This window comes from Peromyscus maniculatus, chromosome 2, assembly GCF_049852395.1.
Source record: "Peromyscus maniculatus bairdii isolate BWxNUB_F1_BW_parent chromosome 2, HU_Pman_BW_mat_3.1, whole genome shotgun sequence".
In the NCBI taxonomy this organism is placed as follows: Eukaryota; Metazoa; Chordata; class Mammalia; order Rodentia; family Cricetidae; genus Peromyscus; species Peromyscus maniculatus.
The window spans coordinates 107,376,889-107,397,329 of record NC_134853.1 but is presented as its reverse complement, the minus strand read 5'-3'; the positions used below and the strand labels follow the sequence as shown (position 1 = coordinate 107,397,329).

The following is a 20,441-nucleotide window of genomic DNA, read 5'->3' as shown; positions in this document are numbered from 1 at the left end:
TGACAGGTCTGGGAATGAAGACCGCACTTTGCTTTCCTTAGGCAGCAGCAAGGGTCTCTACTGCCCCCAACAAACTGTTCATTCCTCAAAGTAAATAGGCCAAAATTACACAACTAAATACCCAGGATTCAGTCATTTCCACCTCCAGCTTCCCTGAACTCCTTCCTTGTCTATACCGGTCCATCTCCAGCCACCCAAACCATAGACTATTCCGCTGCTGAAACTCAACCTTGGCTCATATTAAAATAGAACAACAGTCCTACTTTTTCCCTCTTACACTTTAGATGCCTGCCAACCATTTGCCTACTGGAATAGAATAAGGAAAATATCAGTCAAACATCACTTAGATTACTGGAGACCAGGCATGCATCCATGGCAGCCCCCCCCCCCCAACTTCAAGTTGGATTCCTAGTTTTCCCAGGTTTAAAAACAAGTGAGTATGTAGTTGACTGGGAGGTGCTGATTTGTAACCTCCGTGTCATAATAGTTCTTTTTTTAATGACACCATCTTATCCATTTATGCTGCTGTGAAAACAAACCTGAGACTAAGTATAAATAGTAGGTTATTTCTTACAGTGATGGATACCGGGAAGTCAATGATTAAGGCATCAGTAGTCAGCCCTTAGTTCCAAGATGGTATTTGGTTGCATTGCCTTCACAAGGTAAAAGGGAGGCATAAAGGGCCTGAGTGAGTTCCCTCTAGCTTTTTTTTTTTTTTTTTTTTTTTTTTTTTTTTTTTTTTTTGGTTTTAACCCTACACAGGGTTTCTCTGTGTAGCTTTGCGCCTTTTCCTAGAATTCACTTGGTAGCCCAGGCTGGCCTCAAACTCACAGAGATCCACCTGGCTCTGCCTCCCAAGTGCTGGGATTAAAGGTGTGTGCCACTACCGCCCGGCCCCTCCAGCTCTTTTAAGGGCATCCTCCATTCATGAAGATAGGGCCCTCATGACTGAATCAATTCTCCAAAGGCCCTTCCTCTTCATACCACTACAGAGGAGATTAAATTTTAACATTTGCATTCGGAGTGGAAGGTGTGATTCAAACTATAACAGTTGCTTATATTTTTAAAAATGGGAGTGGTTTGCTTGATCTCCTCCATGACATCATGGCTTCCAAAGCTGTGCCTTAAATTCCCAATACCCATTCCCAGCTTTGTAGGACAGGAAACCACAGCAAAGGTATATAAGGGAAGGAATGAATGAATGAATAGTTGTGAGCTGCTGCTTTCAGGGCTCTAGATGACAGTGTTTAGCAATAGTTAGATCCAAATCCCTATCCTTCCAATTACTCCACAGGTCCCAGCCAGAAGCAGGAATGAGGGTTGGGGAAGGAGCATGACATTTACCTTGGCCTTGGGTCAGTTCTGAGCCACTTTCTGAACATAAGAGGTACCATACCCTACCTTCATTTCTTGGTTTATTGCCCTTTGAATGACTTAAGTCTCATGAAAATTTGCTGCTTTAGTAAGTCTTTCCCCAGTAATCTTACAATTTCTGCCCATATATTACTGTCTGTTTTCCCAAAGAGGGCTTTCAAACCAAAGACTATGGTAATTAAATATGTGCATTTCAATGGATGCCATTTATATTTTGCTTATGTGTTTTGTTTATATTAGTTCTGTGAGAAAAAATATTCAAACTTCATTTCTGCTCATGACTAGTACATTTACTGTGGTGAAAGAGAGAGAGAGAGAGAGAGAAAGAAAAAAGGGAAAGAAAAGAACCTACCAATAAAAAAATTTCAGGAGCATTTGGTTGTAATTTGTGACATTTTCAAAATACTGTGCAATTGAAAAGATTGAGAGTGTAATTACTTGATGCTCAGCTTTAGGCTTAGCGAAGTTTTTTTTTCTTCTTTTTTTCAAGGACATTATTATTGAATGGAATCCTTTTTAAAGAGGTTCTTGCCAATTACCCACATGACACTCTGGCCCTGAAGGGCTTTACTGGTGTGTGAATAGTTTGTCATGTGGAATTCTGAGGTTTTTCAGGGTCTTGTGGAGGTATATATATATATATATATATATATATATATATATATATATATATAGTTGCTGGTAGAGGAAGTCAGGACGCTGAATAATAATGTGGTTTTAGCTCTGTTGTTGGTTATCAGGAGTCTCATGAGGCAATTTAGAGCTTAGAAACCTGTTTTCTTAACACTTCATCCATCAGAGAAGAGGGCCAGGGAAGTTCTGTTCCACTCACCCTTAAGCATCTCATGGCAATGTGAAGGTATCTCCAGGTAGATGTCGAATTTTAGGGCACCCTGACATGTGGTGGGTTGAACATGTGTTTTATATTCAGCAAGATGGTTCCCACTAAGGCCCCCTAATGCTTTCAAGATGCTGATAGGGCCATTAATGGCTCTTGGAGAAAGATTAGATTTTCAATTAAAATGAAGCCAATTGTGAAGAACGAGTTGGTAGTATTACTGGTCTAAAATAAACTTAGGAGTGTGCCTGGGTCGGGGGGACATCAGGATTTCTGGAGCAGTAGAAGCTTAGTAAATCCCCCCCCCTCCTCAAAAGCAAATGATAAAATTTGACTAAGTGGTAAAATCAACTGTTGCAAGACTCTGGAAATCAACCAAAGGCATAGGACACATTGAGAACACATCTATTTAGAGAAGTGATTGACTTATGAACATTAGGCATAGGTGGGATTTTATCCTGGAGCTGCTGCTGTCTGTTCACCCTCTTCTCCCAGTTCCATTTGTGTGGTAGCTCTACTGGGGAGTGAAGGCTGGAGGAAAAGGTAATCATGCTGCTAGAAGGGTCTGAGTTGATTTCGAAGAGAATTTTGACCCCCCAAAAAAGTTATGTAATGAGAAAACCATTTAGAGATCACAACTTGTGCAACTAGTCCTAGGCTTATGGGAATTATCGTGAACAACAGATACGTAGATGAGTGAGACAATTCATAGGGAGATGCACATAGGGTGCCTTGATAAGCTTGGACATAGCCTGGTGATCTGAAAGGCTGTGCTTTGTAGGCCAGACTGTTGGCAGTCTCAAGAGTCATCAGAGGAAGGACCTGTCTGTCTACTCAAATGCTCTGGCTGAATGTGAGGCCTCATATCTGTTCAGCAGAGACATGGAAAAAAAAAAAAGCAAGTTCTGATTTATAAACCACTTGATCTGTATACTCTCTGGCTCCCCACAGATGCACCTCACTGATTTGGGGTGCTTGAGTCTTAACTTGCCATCAGTCATTGGCTAACTACTAAGCTCCGCCGGAGGATGAATCTCAGGAAGTGGACTTAACAAACTGCACACTGACCTCATACTGAGGAAGAAAAGATTATAGAATGAGTGCAGGGATTTCTCAAAATAGGAGGAAAGACAAGAACTCATAATGGAGGGAGCATGTATAATGTGAGGCATTTTGTCTTAGAGAGGGGAGAGGGAGGGAGGGATGGAGAGAGGGAGGGAAGGAGAGGAAGAGAGAGGAGGGGAGAAGGGAAAGAGAGAGACATCATCAGAAAGAGGGATATAGGGTCCATTCACAAAAGGTAAAAAACAGTCAAGAGATACTATCTCTGAGGGAGCCCCAATGTTGGAGCTGGCAGAAAAATATTTGAAAGTAGGTATTGTAAATGTATCTAAAGAGTGGCTGGAAGCCATATTTAAGGAAATAAAAACAAGTATGATAATAATTACTCATCAACTAGAGAGTTCCAATAAAGGGAAATCATAATAAAATGAAAGATCCAGAGTTGAGTAATAACTATTTGTTTTCTTTAAATTGAGAAGTTCAGCAGTTTTGAGTTGACAGAAGAATCAGTGAAATAGGCAAATGAATAAAGATTATTCAAACTGAATATAAAAGAATAAAACCCCAGAAGCTAAGAGATCCAAGAAAGCCATCAAGATTACCAATGTATTCATAATGGGAACCCCACCCCACAAGAAGGGATAAGAGGGTAGTTAAAGAATTAATTGCTGTGCCGGGCGGCGGCGGGGGCGGCGGTGGTGGCGGCGCACGCCTTTAATCCCAGCACTCGGGAGGCAGAGCCAGGCGGATCTCTGTGAGTTCGAGGCCAGCCTGGGCTACCAAGTGAGTTCCAGGAAAGGCGCAAAGCTACACAGAGAAACCCTGTCTCGGAAAAAAAAAAAAGAATTAATTGCTGAAATACCCCAAACATATGAAACATTTACCTAGGCACCCAAGAGGCACTATGCAAATAGTATAAACATGAAGGGATCCATGAATTATTGTCAGAATGGAGAAAAATAAAGACAAAGATTTGGAAAGAACCAAAGAGAAATATCATACACAGAGAAATGAGGTTCTCATCTAGGGTCACAGTAGATTGCCTCATTCTTCATTATTTCCAAAGACAATCAATGGGTTGACATATTGAAATACTGAAAAACATCAAGAATTTTATGCTGAGTAATTTTTATGTTTCAGAAATGAAAAAAACCAACAATATCCCCAGATTAAGACAAAGAGGTCCTATCTTTAGCTGGCTTGTCTTAGAAATGCCCTTAGAGGAAATCATTACACAAAGATGGAGAGTGTGCTTATAAATAGAACTATGTAAATATAGTTTTTTTTTTTTTTGAGACAGGGTCTTGAACTGTCCTGGAACTCACTTATGTAGCCTAGGCAAACAGCAGTCCAACAATCCTGCTGCCCCAGTTTCCCAAGTGCTGGTATTGTAGCTATTTTCTTCTCAGTTCTTAAAAGTTAGTTATATAACAAATTATAAACTGGGGGAGTTTGTTTTAGGAAGGTAGGGTAGAACTGCAACATCAGGAAGTCAATTAATTAAACCCAAACCTATTGCCTACCCTAAACTCAACAAACACATGAAACAAAAGGGAGATTAAACAAGACATTTTAGAATAATCAGTGGATCATTAAAGAAATTAGGGAAGTTAATAAATTTCTGGAGTCCAATGAAAATGGACACAGAGCAGCATCAGGATCTGTGGGAAACCGCAAAAAGCATTCTAATAGGGAGATTTATGACTATGAGAGCTTACATGGTGTCAGAAAACAAGTGTGTAACTTGATGATGCATCTCCACATCTTATAAAGGCAAGGACAAAATGAATCCAAAAGCAGTAGAAAGAAAGGAATGATGTCATATGAAATAGAATCTCAAAGTTCGAACAAGGAACCTCAGAAACAGACTTGGCTTTTTGAAAGGATAAAATTGAAAAACCCTTGACCAACTTAACTGAAAGAAGACCATGTTGATAGATGTAAAGATGAAATCTCTGGAGATGTCACAACAAATACCACCAGAATCTAGAGGACCACCAGGGGTTATTTTGAAACCTCATACTTCAATAAATGAAAGAATTTAGTAGAAATGAATAAATTTTCAGCTATGACTCACTATGGTCTAACAAGAGGAAGAAGCATATTAATAAAGGGATGAGATTGAAGTAGTAACAAGTTTTCTAACAAAGACACTAGGAGAGACAGATTCACTCCTGAATTTTACCTTATCTCGAGAAGAACTAGCTCCCATGCTCTCAGACTAGTTCATAAAGTCAGAAGGAAGGACTCCTCCCAAACTATTCTGTGAAGCCAGGAATAGCCCAATATTCAAACCAGACTAGGATATAACTAGAAAAGAAAATGACATCAGTGACTTTTATGAATCTAGATCCAGAGGTCCTCAACAAAATATTTGGAAGTTCAATTTAACAGCATATTAAAAAGAATATTAAACTTTAATTCTAGGGATGATAGTTTGACAGTCATGAGATAAGTATAATTTAGCATACAAAGTACAAAAACATCCCAATGTTCAGTAGATGACTTTTTAATAAAAATTAACATCCCTTCTTGATTTCCCCAAAAGAGGTACTATGTCCAAACAATAAAGGCTTATATGTAACAAATCTATAGACCGTGCCATAAGTGTTGAAATTAAATGCATTTCCTCTAGAATGAATAAGATATGGTACCCATTCTCATCACTCTTACTCAATAGAGTTAGTGAAATTTTAGCCTTAGCAAACATGGCAAAAACAAAACAAAACAAAACAAAACAAAACAAAACAAAAAACCAAAAAGAAAAGAACAACAGCAAAACAAATAAACCAAGCAACCAAGCAAAAAACCCAAGATAAAATCAGGAAGAAGTAAAGCTATGCCTATTTGCAGATGCTAGAATTCTATAATTAGAAAATCTTAAAGATTCAAACAAAATACTTCTAGGCCCAGAATATTCAGTGAAGTAGAAGTATACAAAATATACACTAATAAAAAACAAAAACAACAAAACCCCAAAACTGTGGCTTTTTAACATATACACAAAATAAACCCGTGAGAAAGAAATTAGGAAAACTGTCCCATTCATAATAGCTTCAAAAAGAATAAAATAACTAGGAATAAATCTAACCGATGAGCAGAGAGACCTTTACAGAGAAATCTATAAAACACCAAAGAAAGAAATTAAAGAGGATTCTGTGAGCTGGAAGGGCCGCCCATGTTCATGGATCAGCAGAACTGATATTGCTAAAATGTCTATTATATCAAAATACTGATGACATTGTTCTCCGAACTTGAAAAAGAGCTCCTAAAGTGCATAGGGAAACAAAGTCCTGAACAAAAGAGTAAAGCTGGAGGCATCTCAGTACCTGCTCTCCATCACATCACAACCAGGAGAGCAAAAACTGGCATTGTCTAGGCATAAAAACAGACACATTGACCAAGGGGACAGTGATGAATACACAGAAATGAATCCAAGCACCTCTAGACATTTGATTTTCAACAAAAGTGCAAAAATGTCTCCTGGAAAAGAGATAGCTTTTTAGCAAATTATGTTGGGAGACTTGAGTATTCACATGCAGAAGATTGATCTAGATCTTGCTTGCTCATAAAACAAAAACAAAAACAAAACAAAAAAACAAAACTTGATGGAAGACCTTATAAGAATATCTAAAACTTTGAAATCACTAGGATAAAATAGACTCATTACTTATTCTCAGCTGTGACTAAATGTCTGACAAGAAAGTCACTTGAAGGTTTGAGAATGCAGTCCATCATGGTGGTTTTATACCGAAAAGTGCATTTGGTTCATGTGTTAGTTCTGTTTCCAGTTTTTTGAGAAACCTCCATCTTGATTTCCAGACTGGCTGCACAAACTTACATTCCCACGGAGTAATGAATAAAATTCCTCTTCTCCTACATCTTTGCCAGCATTTGTTGCCATTTTTTCCTTGATAATAGCCATTCTGCCTACAGGGATATGGTGTCTTAAAAGTCTTAATTTGCATTTCCCTAATGGCTGGCTAAGGGTGTTACCACTTTAGAAAATATTGTTGGCCATTTTATTTCTTCTTTTGAGACTCTTCTATTCAGTTCATTAGTCAGTTTATTGATTGGATGATTTACTTATTTGGGGTTTATTTTTTTGTAGTTCTTTATATATACTGTATATTAATTCTTTGCATGATATGAACAATGGTGTGTGTGTGTGTGTGTGTGTGTGTGTGTGTGTGTGTGTGTGTGTGTGTGTTTGTATTCCATTCTAGGTTATGACTTGTCTCTCATGATTGTTTCCTTTGTTGTTCAGAAGCTTTTTAATTTTATATAATCCCATTTGGCAATACATAGAGTTATTTCCTGTGACATTGGAATGCTGGTTAGGACATCCCTGCTCCTTATATTGAAGTGTTTTGTTTTACATGTCCCACTAATACCTTCAAAGATTAAGAATTTTACATTAAGGTTTTTGAATGAGAGATGTGGATTTAATTTCATTCTTCTGCATATGGAAATCCAGTTCCTTGCAGAATTTGTTGAAAGGACTGTCTTTTCTCCAATGTATGCTTTTGGAAGCTTTGTCAAAAATGAAGTGGCTCTAACTGTGTGCATTTATTCCTGAGTCCTCTATTGCATTTCACTGGTTGGAAGATCTGTTGTTGGAAGATTTTTTTTAATTTAATTTTATTTTACAATGCCATTTAGTTCTACATATTAGCCACAGGTTCCCCTATTCTCCCCCCTCCCACCCCCTTCCCTTACCCCCAGCCTACCCCCTATTCCCACCTCCTCCAGGGCAAATCCTCCCCCGAGGACTGTGATCAACCTGGTAGACTCAGTCCAGGCAGGTCCAGTCCCTTCCCCCCAGACTGAGCCAAGTGTCCCTGCATAAGCTCCAGGTTTCAAACAGCCAACTCATGCAATGAGCACAGGACTTGGTCCCACTGCCTAGTTGCCTCCCAAACTGATCAAGCCAATCAACTGTCTCACCTATTCAGAGGGCCTGATCCAGTTGGGGGCCCCTCAGTTCATAGTTCATGTGTTTCCATTCATTTGGCTATTTTTTTCAATAATTGAGTAAAACTGAAATTTATTATAAGCCACAGTCGTCCTAGGGACCTCCATGCTATATATATAGCCTCCATGGTTTTATGGGTTGTGGTCTGATTGTTCTTTATTTTATATCTAGAATCCACTTAATGAGTGAGTACATACCATGACTGTCTTTCTGGGTTTGGGTTACCTCACTCAGGATGATTTTTTCCAGTTCCATCCATTTGCCTGCAAATTTCATGCTTTCATTGTTTTTCTCTGCTGAGTAGTACTCCATTGTGTATATGTACCACATTTTTTTCATCCATTCTTCCATTGATGGGCATCTAGGTTGTTTCCAGGTTCTGGCTATTACAAATAGTGCTGCTATGAACATGGAAGATGTTTTAAGCATCATGCTGTTTTTGCCACTATGTCTTTGTGTTGTAGACTGATAATAGGTGATACGCATGGTACCTCTGGCATTGCTCTTTCTGCAAAGGATTTCTTAGATATTCAGGGTATTTTGTGCTGCCATATGAATTTTAAATTGTTTCTATATGTTTGTTAAGAATGTCATTGAAAATGTGGTGGGGTTACATTGAATCCGTAGATGGTTTTCAGTACTATTGCCAGTTTCACAATATTAGTTCTGCCTGTGCATGAACATGGGAAGTCTTTCAATCTTCTAAAAGTCTCCTTCTCATTGTAGAGAACTTCTATATCCTTGAGTATGTTTATTATCCCACATATTTCGTTTTTTTGAAGCTTTTATAAATGTGACCCACTTTTTTTCTTGGCCAGTTTATCAATACAGAAAAACTACTAATTTTTGCAGGCTCATTTTGTACCTTGCTACTTTGCAGAGAGGGTTTATCAGGTCTAAGAGTACTTTAGTGAGTCTTTAGGGTCTGTTAAATATAGGATCACATCATATGTAACTAGGGATATTTTAACTTTTTCTTTTTCTATCTGTACCCCTTTTATTTTTTTTCTTATCTTATTGCTTTGTCTAAGATTTCAAGTTCTTTGTGGAGAGAGGACACTCTTGTCTAATTCCAGATGTTAGAGTTTCAGTTTTCCCCAGTTAGTATAATGTTGTCTATAGGTTTGTTGTATACAATCTTCAATATGTTGAAGTATAGTCCTTTTGTTTCTAGTTTCTTCAGAGCTTAAAAGAAAGATTTATTTTATGTATGTGAGTGTTTTTCCTGTGTGTCAGGTGTACCACACACATACAGTGTCCATGGAGTCCAGAAGAAGATGTTGGATCCCCTGGAATTGGAATTACAGACAGTTGTGAGCTATCATGTGGGTGCTGGGAATTGAACCTGTGCTCTTGATAGCTCAGCTGTCTTTCCAGCCTTCTCACAACTTTCCTTATAAAGGGATGTTTGCTGAAGGCCTTTTCTGCATAACTAAGATAATCACGTGGTTTCTGTAATTAAGTCTATTTATGTACTGAATTACACTTACTGGTTTGTGTATGTTGAATAAACCTTGCATTCCTGGTATGAAGTCGACTTGGTCATGGTGTGTAATCTTCTTAATGTATTGTTCAATTTGCAAGAATTTTATTGAACTTTTGAATATTTTCTTTGGGGGGAGTTGTTGCTGGAGGGCTTCTCTCCAGGTTCCCCAAGCCCCGCAGTCCCACAATCCACATATAAAATAATCACTCAGACGCTTATATCACTTATAAACTGTATGGCCGTGGCAGGCTTCTTGCTAACTGTTCTTTTATCTTAAATTAACCCATTTTTATAAATCTATACCTTGCCACGTGGCTGGTGGCTTCCCAGCGTCTTCACAAGCTGCTTCTCCTGGCGGTGGCTGCAGTGTCTCTCCTCCTTCTTCCTGTTTCCCCAATTCTCCTCTCTCTTTTTCCCGCCTATACTTCCTGCCTGGTCACTGGCCATCAGAGTTTTATTTATATAGAGTGATATCCACAGCACTTCCCCTTTCTTCTTTTTTTTAAAAAGGAAGGTTTTAACTTTAACATGGTAAAATTACATATAACAAAACAATTACCGAGCAAGAATTATAGTTACAATATTAAAGAAGATGTCCTATCTATCTTATATTTGTGAGTTTAAGGTTTTATAGCTAACTTATCTTTTATCATAACTGAGGAAATTATAACTATCTAGTTTTCAACCACATCAAAGACCTGAGAAGGAACATAATGGTACCTGAGAAATGGTAGATGGATGCAAGCAACTTTCGGGAATCTTGCAAGAGTAGACCAAGACAGCTGGCAGCCTGGACAGTCACCTAATGTTTCTCAGCATTGTTGGTGCATTCAAATTGGTTACAGGCCTAGAGTATCTGACAGACCATTTTCAGAAGCAGGAATTCTGAGAGACCATCTTACCCTGTCTTGGCAGAGTACAGTGGTCACTTTCCTTGTGTCCTGCTTGTCCAGAAAGGACAGCATTGCATTTGTACTGTCAGCCATCAAGGCAAGGGCAGTTCTTTGCCCAGCAGGCCATTTTGTGCCAAAAAGACAAACTTCCAAATGGAAATGTCTTAGAAGCCCAACATTCTCTCGGGATCAATTGGTGCAGCCAGGAGCAATTGTGTCTCACGTCAACAGAATTTTAAGTTATTTAAATGCCATATTCTCTAGGTCTATGAAGTGTTTGAAGATTACCTATCTATCTGAAATATCTCTATGTATACCTAGAAGACTTAACTAACATGGCTACAAATATGATTATCATAGATGACTAATTATTAATCTATTTTAATTATCCATTACAATTTTAAATGAGTTACATAAACAATACCTCAAACAAGAATAGAAATATATATATACAGTATAACAAAATTAATTCAAGTTTGTATCAATAAACTAAAATTTATACCAATGTAAAACATTTTAAACATAAACTAAAATCTATACCAATGTAAAACATTTTAAACAAGTTGTTCTTTAAAAGTAGGTTCATTAATCTACCCTTTTATCTTATCATCTCTATATATCTATATCATATCCCCTTTTCTTTTTTAGAAAGAGGCCACATTTATAATCAACCTGTTTTAAATAAAAATATTGGTTTTTCTCTGTCCCACACCAGAGGGCTCTTCTGATTTGGGACACAAGAATCTCTTAACCATTTTTTTTAAAGCAATATGTCTGGGTTTAGAGGGGGAGTGAGCCAATTCCACCTCTAAAGCCAGCTTGGTATATTTGGGAATTTGGGCGTAGCATCTCTTACTACTTCCTGCTGGAGGGGGGCGCTGTATCTTATGGGGACGCAAAAGAAAATTTTAGGCCTATGGGGTAGTCCTTGAGGCTGTATTGTGGGAGCCAGTTGCCTTGAAACCGTTCTGGATGTTGGATCATCTGGGCCATGGTGTCATCGGATATCTTTCAGGGGGTCTTGGCTGGTCAAACCTGATGTATCTTAATATGGAACAAATCCATAGCCTCTGGCTTTCTGTGGAAACAAAAGCAGAACCTCTTTTCCAAAGCAACATATCCTTAAATCCAAATTTTGAAGTCAAGTTACCTTTAAAATATACATATTGGTTTAATTCAACATCTTTTTTGATCAAATGTTTTTTTGCAGTTAAAAATCCCAAAGACAACACAATCCAGATTGTCTGTGTAATATTCATCTTTACGTGGCTTTTTACATTAATTCTTTTGTCTCTTTCAAGCCTACGTATATTTTACACACATTGTAAACGATGTTATCTGAATCAGTCTTTTTGTGAGCCTATTGCTTTAAACTGCATCCTTCTAAGCCTGAAACAGCGCTGTGGCTGCTGGCTCCGCCCACTTCAGCTTCCCAACATGGCAGTGGTACGTTTTCCGCCACCTCTGGGAATCATCAAGTCTCAGAAATAGTGGGTCTAAGCTTTTATCAAAGCAGCATGTAGCCCAGAAAACTTTTTTTTTTTTTTAAAAAAAAAATACTAGTAAAGACTAAATCTACTACACAGCATAATGTGCCTCTGGCGTCTTAGACCCCTCATTCCCGCCATACTGCCGGTCAAATGCACACGCCAGGAACCCGCCAGTGTTCAAACCCGCGTTTTGCGGCGTCTAGCTGCTCATATGAGACAAGAAGCAGGAACCTGGTTTTGGCTCTGTTTAGAATTGGTTATTAAATATTCTCAGGTTTAAGGTGGAAACTCGAGCTGTTGGGCGCCATTTGTTGCTGGAGGGCTTCTCTCCAGGTTCCCCAAGCCCCACAGTCCCACAATCCACATATAAAATAATCACTCAGACGCTTATATCACTTATAAACTGTATGGCCATGGCAGGCTTCTTGCTAACTGTTCTTTTATCTTAAATTAACCCATTTTTATAAATCTATACCTTGCCACGTGGCTGGTGGCTTCCCAGCGTCTTCACAAGCTGCTTCTCCTGGCGGTGGCTGCAGTGTCTCTCCTCCTTCTTCCTGTTTCCCCAATTCTCCTCTCTCTTTGTCCCGCCTATACTTCCTGCCTGGTCACTGGCCATCAGAGTTTTATTTATATAGAGTGATATCCACAGCAGGGAGTTAGTCTTTAGTTTCCTTTTTTTTTTGTATGTGTCCTTATCTAGTTTTGGTATCTGGGTGGGGCTGGAATTCCTTCCCATAAGGAGACATAAACAAAACATCTACCACATCTCCTAAGATCCCACTGACAAACTGATAATACAATTCTGTCAGAGTTCATTCTGGGGGAATCAATGTGTTTACTGGGTTTCCTTACAGAGCATTGGTGAGGGGTTACTTACAGGGATGTGGATATTCCTCCCCACAACAGGCTGCACCAGAAACTCTTTACCTATAATTATTGTGTCAGGGCTGCCTGACCTTTTGTGCCCATTAAGTTTGTTTTAATAAATTGGAAACCCCAATGCTTGGTGCATATATATTTACAAATTGTTGTGTCTTCTTTATGAATTGTTCCCTTTATTAACATGCAGTGGTCTTTTTTTTAAATCTCTTCTAATGCTGAGCTGTGGTAATTTCATCGGATATGAGGATAACTATGCTGGCTTGCTTTCGGTTGGGGTGTGCCTCATAGATTCTCATCCTTTGACTTTCAGTCTCTATATCTTTATCAATAAGGGATGAGCCTTAGGAACAACAGAAAGTTGTATTTAATTTTCTTTCTTTTTAAAAAAATTATTTTATTTTTTTATTAAGAGATTTTCTATTCATTTTACATATCAGCCTTAGATTCCCCTGTCCTCCCTCCTCCCATCCTTGTTTTGTTTTTTGAGATAGCGTTTCTCAGTGTAGCCCTGGCTGTTATGTAATTTGCTCTGTAGACCAGGGTGGTATCAAACTCAGAGGCTTGCTTCTGCCTCCTAAGTGCTGGGATTAACAGCATGTGCCACCACTGCCCAGCATATTTACTTTTCTAATCTGTTAGTTGAGGCCACATACATCTAAAATTATTATTGAGAAATGTTCACTAACTCTTGGTGAGATGATTTTCTCTCTCTCTATCTCTCCCTCTCTCCTTTTTTTCTATCTCTCCCTCCCTTCCTCTCCTCCTCTTCCTCTTTTTTCCCTTCTTTTTGACAATATTGCCTGTCTTCTGTAGCCTCAGCTTGCTTTGAACTAGTAGATAGCTAAAGATGATCTTGAACTCATGATTTTCTTGCCTCCACCCCCAAAGTGCTAGGATATAGGTATGCACTATCTGTATTCTGACCAATTTCCACAATTCTACTGGTTGTTTTTCGGGTTACTTACATTTCTTTTTCTTTATTCTCCTTTTGGTCAGTATCATGAATGCTGTGTTGGTTTACTGTGTTGGACATGTTAGATTCTTCTCTAGCTTTGTTAGTTATGAAATTTGTTCTGTCCTATGATTCATGATTGAGACTGTATTTATTTCCCCAATATCTAGTATTCCTTTAAGAAGCATTTTTTTTTCTACCAATTCTAAAAGAGTTTTGCTGTACATAGCACCCTTGGTTGGCAGTTATTTACTTTCAGGGGTTGAAGTGTATCTGTCCATGCTTTGAAGGTTGCTGGCTTTGAGTTTTGCTGACCCTAGAGCTGATGTTATTAGATATTTCTGCCTCTGTAGGTGAGTTGGTGTTCCCTTCTAATTAATATTATTTCCTTGCTTTGTGTTTTTGAGGGCTTGACTATAATATATCTGCGGGAGTTCTTTTCCAATTATGTCTATTTGGGATTTTAAATGCCTCTAGTATTTGAATATAATTCCTCCCTTAGATTTGGAATGTTTTTGCTGTAATTTCACTGACCAGTTTGTGTATTCCTAAGCACTAAAGTGTGTGTTTGGTTCTTTCTTCTATTATATAGATGCTTAGGTTTGTTCTTATGATCATATCTCAGAGGTGTTGGACATTGTGGTCATGCTGATTTGTTTATTTTACCTTATTGACATTTATTTTATTGTAAAAGGATTTATTCTTATTTATATGAGTGTAAGTCTCTCTCTCTGTGTCATTGTCTATGGAAGGCAGAGGAGGGAGCTGGATCCTCTGGAGATAGGGTTACAGGTAGTTGTGAGCTCTGCCCAGTGTGGGTGCTAGGACATGAACTTTAATCCTCTGCAAGAGCAGCAAGCATTCTGAAGCACTGACCCATCTGTATCTCAAGCTCCCTTATCATATGTTAGTGTCGTGTTCCATCAGCCATGTCCTCCAGACATGATATTGTTTCTTTCACTTGGTTGAGTCTGTGGGTAACAGTTTCCATTGTGTTCTTTGATGATTTCACTGAGTTTTTCATTTTCAATATTTCTTTAAAAAAAAAAAAGAGAGAATCTTAACTTCCTTACTGAATTTTTCTTCTATGTTGCTGATATTTTCTTTCCTACTTCTGCTGTTCTCTTCCACTTTGCTGATGTTTCTCCCACAACTTTCCTCTCTAGGGTCTGGACCGAATTCATCTGCTTGTTTATATCTCTTTCAGGTCATGGATAATTTTTTAATCATAAAACTTTAAAAATTACCTGGCAGTTTATTTATTTCAGTTCGATAGTTGAGTTCTGACCTTCTGGAGCCATCATGCTAGGTTGCTTTTTCACGCTTCTTATGTTTCAGTGTTGGGATTTGTACATCTGCTGGTTTGGATATCTCTTCTGGATTTGGGGTGTTCTTGAACAGTCTGCTTTTGGAGATTCAATCCCCAGAACCACTTAATGAGGAAGAAACAAATCAGGGTGACAGAGACAACACCACAGCATAGGAGATGCAGAAAACCAGGGGTCATTAATGATTATAGGTCATCAATGACTGTAGGTCATTAATGATTATAGGTCATCAATGATTATAGGTGTGAAAGTGGCAGCTGCTGGACTATGTGCTGTGCAGTTATGAACTATCCAGGGTAAGAACGGAAATAGTAAATGAATGAGGCCACAGAAGGACACAGGGATAGGGGAGAAGAAACTTGAATAGACAAAGGCAGAAAGAATAGAGCAAGAGATTAGAAAGAACAACGTTCAACAAGAAAAGATTTCCCAACAGTAACAAAGTTCAAAGCCCAAATTTGATAAACATCAGAAGGGGAATAATAAATGGAATCGTAAGAGTAGTAAAAAAGTCAGTGGCTGGAGAGGTGGCTCAGAGGTTGAGTGCTTGCTGCTCTTGCAGAGGACCTGGATATAGCATGAATCTTAAAGGATCTTGCCAATTCCTCAGCTGATCCTGTTTCCTCAGCTGATCCTGTTTCCTCAGACTGGAAGCCTCTGAGTCCTCATCCAGAATGAATCTCAGCTGAACTGCTGCTCAAAAGCCTGAAAGCTTAACCAGCTTTAGTTCCTGGTCCTCATGCCTTATATACCTTTCTGCCAACACTTCCTGGGATTAAAGGCATGAGTCACCATGCCTGGCTGTGTGGCTTTGAACTCACAGAGATCCAGATGGATCTCTGCCTCTGGAATGTTAGGATTAAAGGCATGTGCTACCACTGCCTAACCTCTATGTTTAATATTATGGCTGTTCTGTTCTCTGACCCCAGATAAGTTTATTAGGGTGCACAATATTTTGGGAAACATAGTATATCACCATACCTGGGTTTGGTTCTTAGTGCCCACATCAGGCAGCTCACAACCACCTCTAATACTAGTTCTTGGTGACTCAACTCTTTCTCTTCAGGCTGTAATGGGCTTCTGCACCCATGTGGCACACATAAATTCAGAGAGACAAATGTGTACATATAATTTTTTTTAAGCCAGGTGTGGTGGTGCATGACATTAATCCCAGCGCTTGGAAGGCAGACACAGGCAAATCTGTGAGTTTAAGGCTAGCCTGATCCTCACAGTGAGCTCTAGTGCAGCCAGACTATACAGACTCTGTTTTCTTTCCTTTCCTTTCCTTTCTTTTCTTTTTTCTTTTCTTTTCTTTTCTTTTCTTTTCTTTTCTTTTCTTTTCTTTTCTTTTCTTTCCTTTCCTTTCCTTTCCTTTCCTTTCCTTTCCTTTCCTTTCCTTTCCTTTCTTTCCCTTTCCCCCTTTTTTCTCTTCTCTTCTCCTCTCCTCTCCTCTCCTCTCGTCTCCTCTCTTTTCTTTTCTTTTCTTTTCTTTTCTTTTCTTTTCTTTTCTTTTCTTTTCTTTTCTTTTCTTTTCTTTTCTTTCCTTTTCCAGAGACAGGGTTTCTTTGTGTAGCCCTGGCTGGCCTGGAACTTGCTCTGAAGACCAGGCTGGCTCTGCCTGCCTCTTCTTGAAGATCAGGGGGCAGAGAAAGAACTAGAAGCCTGCCTGGACTATAATGCTCAAGGCCCTGTTCCCAGTGGCCTGTATCTGCCAACCAGGGCCTTCACCCCAAAGGTTCTATAACCTCCCCAAATAGCACTACTGGATGGAGAGACACAAACCCTCAAGTATAACAGACCATAATGGGGTATGTACAATATGATCAATGGCCCATTACATTATATGCATGCATGAAATGTTACAATGGAATCCTGCATACTGCAGTAAATCAACATGTGCTAAAAATAAAAACAAAACAGCAGCAAAAAACTGGAAATGTGTGGTGTTTGGGATAGACAAAGGTTTTCTAGGTGGCACATTTTGTTACACAAAGTTACACAAATTATAACTCTACCAAGCTGTTAAAAATCATGCCTGTGGTCTCCACTCTGTTGATTACTTAAGTCTAAGACTCCTGAGAAGCTGTATTTGGTCTACCTGTCTGTCCCTAAAGGTGCAAGAGAACTCCTTGTGGATCATCCCCGTGACTTTAGGCCTGGAAACTGATGAGCAGAATGAGGCAACACAGGCCTTGACTGTGAGCCAGGTTTTAAAGGGAAAGGCAGCGTGCTCTATGCTCAGGTCTATTGTTCTCAACTGGACTTCTGGTCTCCTAGCTGTCCTGAAGATTTGGGATAAAGTTGCTTCAGAAACTACCTGATGGGTGTCTCTGCTCCTCCAGTGCAGATTTCTTTCTTTCTTTTTTTCTTTTTCCTTCCTTCCTTCCTTCCTTCCTTCCTTCCTTCCTTCCTTCCTTCCTTCCTTCCTTCCTTCCTTTCTTTCTTTTTCTTTCTTTCTTTCTTTCTTTTCTCTTTTTTTTAAGGTTTTTTTTGAGACAGAGTTTTTGTGTGTAGCTCTGCACCTTTCCTGGATCTCGCTCTGTAGACCAGGCTGGCCTCAAACTCATAGAGATCCGCCTGCCTCTGCCTCCCGAGTGCTGGGATTAAAGGCGTGCGCCACCACCGCCCGGCAGTGCAGATTTCTTTTGGGGCGAGTCCTTACATCTTAGCCATTCCAACCTACCATAGAGGTTCCTCTTGCTCTGACTATGTATTTGATTCTTCAGACACCCTGAAGTTAGCTCTTCTCTACAGTTTTTCCTGGGTGGTTCTTTTTCAGTCTGTGTTTAGAAATGTAGTTCTCCTGTTGTGACTGGGGATGTTTGGATGCATTACTGCAGAGTCAGGTCTATGTCTTCAATTTTCAGGCAAGCTTTTTAGTTTCTCTGAGACTGTCCTTTGGAAATCTGCAAAACAGAGACAAATCATAATCATCACAAAAGATGACTGTAAAGATGTCACAGGATTATGTATGGAAAGGCCTTAGCATAACTGGCTGGCACATAATGTTCTCAAGAGTGCTGTGGGTTTGACCACGGCTTCTGAAACTGGGTTTGAACCCACACTTTTTTTTTTTAAAAAAAAAAAAACTTCAAACAAAGTAATCTGGGTATGAATTCCCTAATTCTCTGTGTTTCCATTTCTGCATCTATAAAATGAGTATTTTCATTAGGGGGTTCTGAAGAGAAAATGAACTAATATACAGAGAACTAAGGCCAAGGCAGCTGGGGCCACTCGCTCATTAGGCAGTAGCATATTCTTATTCCCTTGGAGCAGTATATTTGGTATATGTGAATTAGACATGAGCATCACAAGGACACAAAAGTAGCCATTGACTAGGTAGACCTGGTTTGGCTGGGCTGGTGGATCATCAGTGGTGGGTTGTGTGAATCTCCGTGTTACTGGATACCACATGCATCTTTCCATGCACGCTGCCAGTGAGAGGCAGCCCTTTGCCTGCACAGGTAGAGGGCTGCCTTTGGGTCAGACTTCTCTGCTACAATAGATTCAAACCTTAGGTCTCTAAAATCTCTGTGCACAGCATTGTGGCATATGAGATCTTTAGTAAATTGGTCTCTCTGCACAGCAGGCTGCAAGCACCATCAAGTTGAAATACCAAGCTTATGCATGAGATGGTAGCAGGGATCTACTTTGTTCTGTTGTATCAGAGATCGTAATTGAAAACTGGCTTATGGCTTTGGGGCTTGTTAAAACACATGAAAATTGGGAGACCTGATTGATCAGTGATTACCTCTTCTTTAATTTCAGCTGATTATTTACCTTGGAACCAACCAAAACGAGATCTTATTTGTCCACCACACAAGTACCGACCAGAGTCTACCTGGTTTGAAAACAGGACCACACACCAGGATGACTATACCATAAAAGGCCTTGTGACTACTGTGAGCTGTAAGCCTCCGGCCAAACCAAAGCTCTATAACATCCCCTTGGAGGATCTAACTAACTACAAGATGAGCTATGTGCCCCACCCTGTGGAGAAGCGCTTTGTTAGAGAGCCTGAGAAATTTAGACCCTGTGACATCCCTTTTGAGAACCTGACCACGCACAAAGAGTCCTACCGAGGCCTCCTAGGGGAGCCTGCCAAGAGCTCCAAACCTCCAGCCAAGTTGCCTCCACAAGATATACCTTTCTCGAACAGCACCGAGTTTCAAGATAAGTTCCAAGCTTGGGAAACACCCCAGATATTCACCAAAGCTCCTGTTTCCTATGTCCCTCCTGAGGAGAAGATGGATCTTTTGACAACTACGCAGACCCATTACAGATACCTTAGGGGTTTCCCGGCTCAAACTTGCCGACCTGTACCTTCCATTAAGAATAGGGGCCATTTTGAAAGCTCCACCACCACCAAGGATGACTACAAGCAGTGGGCAGCGGTGCAGACAAAGCCAGTCAAACCCACTCACCATCTGAGCCTGCCTGTTGAGCCTTTGGATTGCCAGACGACCACTAAGACCTGCTATGTGCCCCACCCACCTGTCACCACTAAAAACTACAAGCCCGCCTGGGTTGGCCCTCAAAACATCCCTGTGGAGGGTCTGACTACTTACTCTATTAGCTTTACTCCCAAGGAAATGGGCAGATGCCCAGCATCATATACGGAGCCCCCTGGCTACATCTTTGAGGAAGTGGATGCTATGGGGCACAGGATATATAGGTCAATTTCTGAGACAGGTTCTAGGCAGGACAGCTGTCTTTCTATACATGATGCAGCAAAGTCTGGCCAGAATGAACTGGAAGTATCAGCCTGACTTTGAAAAATTATTTAAAAATTGCACAGTACCTTTAAAAGTAAACAACTAAAAATTATTCGTTGAAGAATTTCTCAAAACAGTAACAAAAATTAAAACACCTACCTCAGAATGAAAAATGTTATTATCAACTATAGGATATTTGAATAGCATGAGAATCACTTGAATAAAGGAAAATGACATGTACTCATTGGCTGGTTAACCCCCTGTAACCCTCCCTCCCTCTACTGTATGTCTCTAACCCCTTCAGGTCCCTTTTGTTCACGGAATCAAAGATGATCTCAGTGACATTTCTGTGATCTTGATCTAATTGAATCATTGTATGAATTGAGATGAACCTTTGAAAAGGTTGAAGTGCCAAAGAATAAACCTTATTTTGGGACACTGAA

General features: G+C 39.6%; 1 protein-coding gene across 1 annotated transcript in view; it reads left to right on the top strand.

Annotated features, from left to right (window-relative positions):
- The window catches only part of Saxo1 (stabilizer of axonemal microtubules 1), a 103,080-nt gene extending 82,639 nt beyond the window's left edge, over window positions 1-20,441 (top strand). The window contains exon 4 of the mRNA XM_006975981.4: window positions 19,052-20,441. Coding sequence (XP_006976043.2) covers window positions 19,052-20,052 — 1,001 coding nt within the window. The 3' untranslated portion in view covers window positions 20,053-20,441. The remainder of the gene's footprint in view (window positions 1-19,051) is intronic.